We start from the raw sequence: 4,215 nt of genomic DNA on the forward strand, positions 1-4,215 counted from the left end.
TGCATTCATCTTCCTCACGATCTTGTTCTTCATGTCCTTTAAAGGGGAACCCAAGTTTTCCCCAACTTTGTTTTGAATGAGGCCATTGGACCACACCTCGGCAAGGAGGTGTAGGACCTCGGCAAAGACTTGGTTGGTACCCAGTGTATTTCCATGAGATGGGAGCAGTGTTTAAACTCCCAGCATGTTTTTCTTTGTTACTGACTTGGATCTGGCGAGAATGCCGAGATCATTCGCATGCATGAAAAGCTTGTTTTGAGAATGTGATTGCCGTGTGATTGTAGGACCTTGATCTTTGCTTTGAGCCTGCACCTGAAGAACTAGGTGAGTGGTATTTCTAATAAAGCTATGTTATACTGTTTTGAGAAATCTTGCTTTGTTTTGTTTTGACGAAAGTATTTGTTAAGCATGAATGAATAGCCCTGTTTTGATGTATCAAGTATAAGCTTTGTTTTGATGTCATTCTTGAAAAGTCCCTTGTATTGGAGGACTCTAAACTTTCGCAGTACCAAGTGTAAAAGTCCCTTGTACTGGAGGACTCTAAACTTTCGCAGTACCAAGTGTAAAAGTCCCTTGTACTGGAGGACTCTAAACTTTCGCAGTACCAAGTGTAAAAGTCCCTTGTACTGGAGGACTCTAAACTTTCGTAGTACCAAGTGTAAAAGTCCCTTGTGTTGGAAGACTCTAAACTTTCGCAGCACTAAGTATAAAAGGATACGGTCCTTTCTTGGAAAGATTTCGCAGTACTAAGTATAAGAGGATACGGTCCTCTCTTGGAAAGACTATCGTGTTAAAACGGGCTACAAGCCTAAGTAACACAAGACCATCGTGTTAAAAGGAGCTACAGGCTTAAGTAACACGAGTCCCTTGTGTTGGAGGACTATAAACTTTCGCAGTACCTTTGACTAATCGATTACGGATCGTGCAGTCCTTGTTTTGCCACTGGTGGAGAGTGTGCAAGAATGGGCTAGCTACGAAGGAAAATTTGTTCAAACGGAATTGTGCTAAGTCTGGTTACTGCCCTATTTGCAACAAGCAGCTGGAATCTGTTGAGCATCTCCTTTTTGAGTGTGATTGGGTAAGACCGGTGTGGTTCGGGTGTGGGTTTGGTTACAAAGTTTCTTGGTCAGAGACTCAATCAATTTTGAAGTGGTCTTGCCAGATGATGGAGAATTTCACTGACAGCAAGGAGTGTAATCTTTTCTTCAGCTCAATTGCCTGGATTGGTTGGTTTGTTTGGAAAGAACGCAATGAATTTGTTTTCTCTCAAAAACCAGTTGATCCGCTCTCTACATTGCATCGCGCAGGGTTGGCAAAAAAGGAATTTGATGCTAGAAGCATCTCGCAAGGGACTGATCACAGTCACCGTTTGAGAAGCCCTCAGCAAAGGGAAGATTATTGGAAACGTCCAGCTGCTGGAAATTTCAAAATAAATTGTGATGTGGCTATCCATAATGGCTCAGATTGTGCTTCAATTGCTGCCATCCTCTGGGATTCGAATGGAAGGTTGCTGGATGGTGTGGTCAAGAAAATTGTGTGTTCTTCTTCTCTCCAAGGTGAGGCCCTCGCATGCCGGTTAGCTTGTCAATTAGCTCTTGCTCGCAACCTAGCAGGAGTGGAAATTGAAGGAGATAACAAATCTGTTATTCACCTCAGTGTATCTGAACTTGATCCTCCTTGGGATTGTGGTGCTATCTTTTTCGACATCAAACATCTTGCTCAGCATTTGAATTTGACACTCTCTTGGCGTCCTAGAGCAGCAAACAAAGCAGCGCATTGGGTGGCCCAGGCTTCACTTAGGAATGCCCTCCCTCTAGACTGGCTATCTTTCCCCCCTCTGGCTCTTATGGCTTTATTAAGGCTGGCCTAGTTTGTTTTGTTTGGTTGTGTTTCCCTGCCTCCTTTCATCTGATCAAAAAAAAAAAAAAAAAATCATAGTAAATCCTTCGTAAATTATTTAAAAATTTTGAAGTAAATTTTTCGTAATTTCACAGTAAATTACTCAATAAAATCTCAGTAAATCACTCATTGAATTCTCAGCAAATTACTCCGAACATTACCCAGTAAATTGCTATTTAAATTACTCAGTAAATTTCGAGTAAATCACTTAGTAAATTCCCAGTAAATTACTCGGTAAATTACTAAGTAAATTCTCATTAAATTACTCAGTAAATTTCCAAAAAATTCCCAATAAATTATCAGGTAAATTACTGAGAAAATTCACAATAAATTCCTAGTAAATTCTCAGTAAATTACTTAGTAAATTCTCAGTAAATTACTAGTTAAATTCCCAAGAAATTCTTAGTAAATTATTCAGCAAATTCTCAATTAATTACTTAGTAAATTGCAAGTAAATCCTCAGTAAATTATTTAGAAAATTTGAAGTAAATTTTTCATAATTTAACGGTAAATTACTCAACAAAATCTCAGTAAACTACTGATTAAATTCTCAGTAAATTACTCAGAATATTACCCAGTAAATTGCTAAGTAAATTCCGAGTAAATCACTCATTAAATTCCGAGTAAATTACTTAGTAAATTCTCATTAAATTGCTTAGTAAATTCCCAGAAAATTCTTAGTAAATTATAAAGTAAATTACTTAGAAAATTCTTAATAAATTCCCAGTAAATTCTTAGTAAATTACTAATTAAATTCTCAAGAAATTCTCAGTAAATTATTCAGTAAATTCTCAATTAATTACTTAGTAAATTCATAGTAAATCCTCAGTAAATTATTTAGAAAATTTGAAGTAAATTTTTCATAATTTCACGGTAAATTACTCAATAAAATCTCAGTAAATTACTCATTGAATTCTCAGCAAATTACTCCGAACATTACCCAGTAAATTGCTAAGTAAATTACTCAGTAAATTCCGAGTAAATCACTTAGTAAATTCCCAGTAAATTACTCGGTAAATTACTGAGTAAATTCTCATTAAATTACTCAGTAAATTTCCAGAAAATTCTCAGTATATTATCAGGTAAATTCTTAGAAAATTCACAATAAATTCCTAGTAAATTCTCAGTAAATTACTAGTTAAATTCCAAAGAAATTCTCAGTAAATTCTCAATTAATTACTCAGTAAATTCCAAGTAAATCCTCAGTAAATTATTTAGAAAATTCGAAGTAAATTTTTCATAATTTAACGGTAAATTACTCAATAAAATCTCAGTATATTACTCATTGAATTCTCAGTAAATTACTCTGAACATTACCCAGTAAATTGTTAAGTAAATTACTCAGAAAATTCCGAGTAAATCACTCAGTAAATTCCCAGTAAATTACTCGGTAAATTACTTAATAAATTTTCAATAAATTACTCTGTAAAATCCCAGAAAATTCTCAGTAAATTATGAAGGAAATTACTTAGAAAAATCTCAATAAATTCCTAGTAAATTCTCAATAAATTACTAGTTAAATTCCCAAGAAATTCTCAATAAATTATTCAGCAAATTCTCTATTAATTACTTAGTAAATTCCTAGTAAATCCTCAGTAAATTATTTAGAAAATTCGAAGTAAATTTTTCATAATTTAACGGTAAATTACTCAATAAAATCTCAGTAAACTACTGATTAAATTCTCAGTAAATTACTCAGAATATTACCTAATAAATTGCTAAGTAAATTACTAACTAAATTCCGAGTAAATCACTCATTAAATTCCTAGAAAATCACTCGGTAAAGTACTCAGTAAATTCTCATTAAATTGCTTAGTAAATTCCCAGAAAATTCTTAGTAAATTATAAAGTAAATTACTTAGAAAATTCTCAATAAATTCCCAGTAAATTCTTAGTAAATTACTAATTAAATTCTCAAGAAATTCTCAGTAAATTATTCAGCAAATTCTCAATTAATTACTCAGTAAATTCATAGTAAATCCTCAGTAAATTATTTAGAAACTTCGAAGTAAATTTTTCATAATTTCACAGTAAATTACTCAATAAAATCTCAGTAAATTACTCATTGAATTCTCAGCAAATTACTCCGAACATTACCCAGTAAATTGCTAAGTAAATTACTCAGTAAATTCAGAGTAAATCACTCAGTAAATTCCCAGTAAATTACTCGGTAAATTACTCAGTAAATTTTCATTAAATTACTCAGTAAATTCCTAGAAAATTCACAGCAAATTATGAAGTAAATTACTTAGAAAATTCTCAATAAATTCCTAGTAAATTCTCAGTAAATTACTTAGTAAATTCTCGGTAAATTAT

General features: G+C 32.9%; 1 protein-coding gene across 1 annotated transcript; it reads left to right on the forward strand.

Annotated features, from left to right (window-relative positions):
• The first annotated feature begins 1,165 nt into the window (after positions 1-1,165).
• LOC114268572 (uncharacterized) lies at positions 1,166-1,870 on the forward strand. The gene has a single exon (XM_028209763.2). It carries the CDS (start codon positions 1,166-1,168, stop codon positions 1,868-1,870), a length of 705 nt encoding a protein of 234 aa, XP_028065564.2.
• The last annotated feature ends 2,345 nt before the right edge of the window (positions 1,871-4,215 follow it).

Source organism: Camellia sinensis, chromosome 5 (genome assembly GCF_055761805.1).
Source record: "Camellia sinensis isolate YWXY chromosome 5, ASM5576180v1, whole genome shotgun sequence".
Taxonomy (NCBI): domain Eukaryota; kingdom Viridiplantae; phylum Streptophyta; class Magnoliopsida; order Ericales; family Theaceae; genus Camellia; species Camellia sinensis.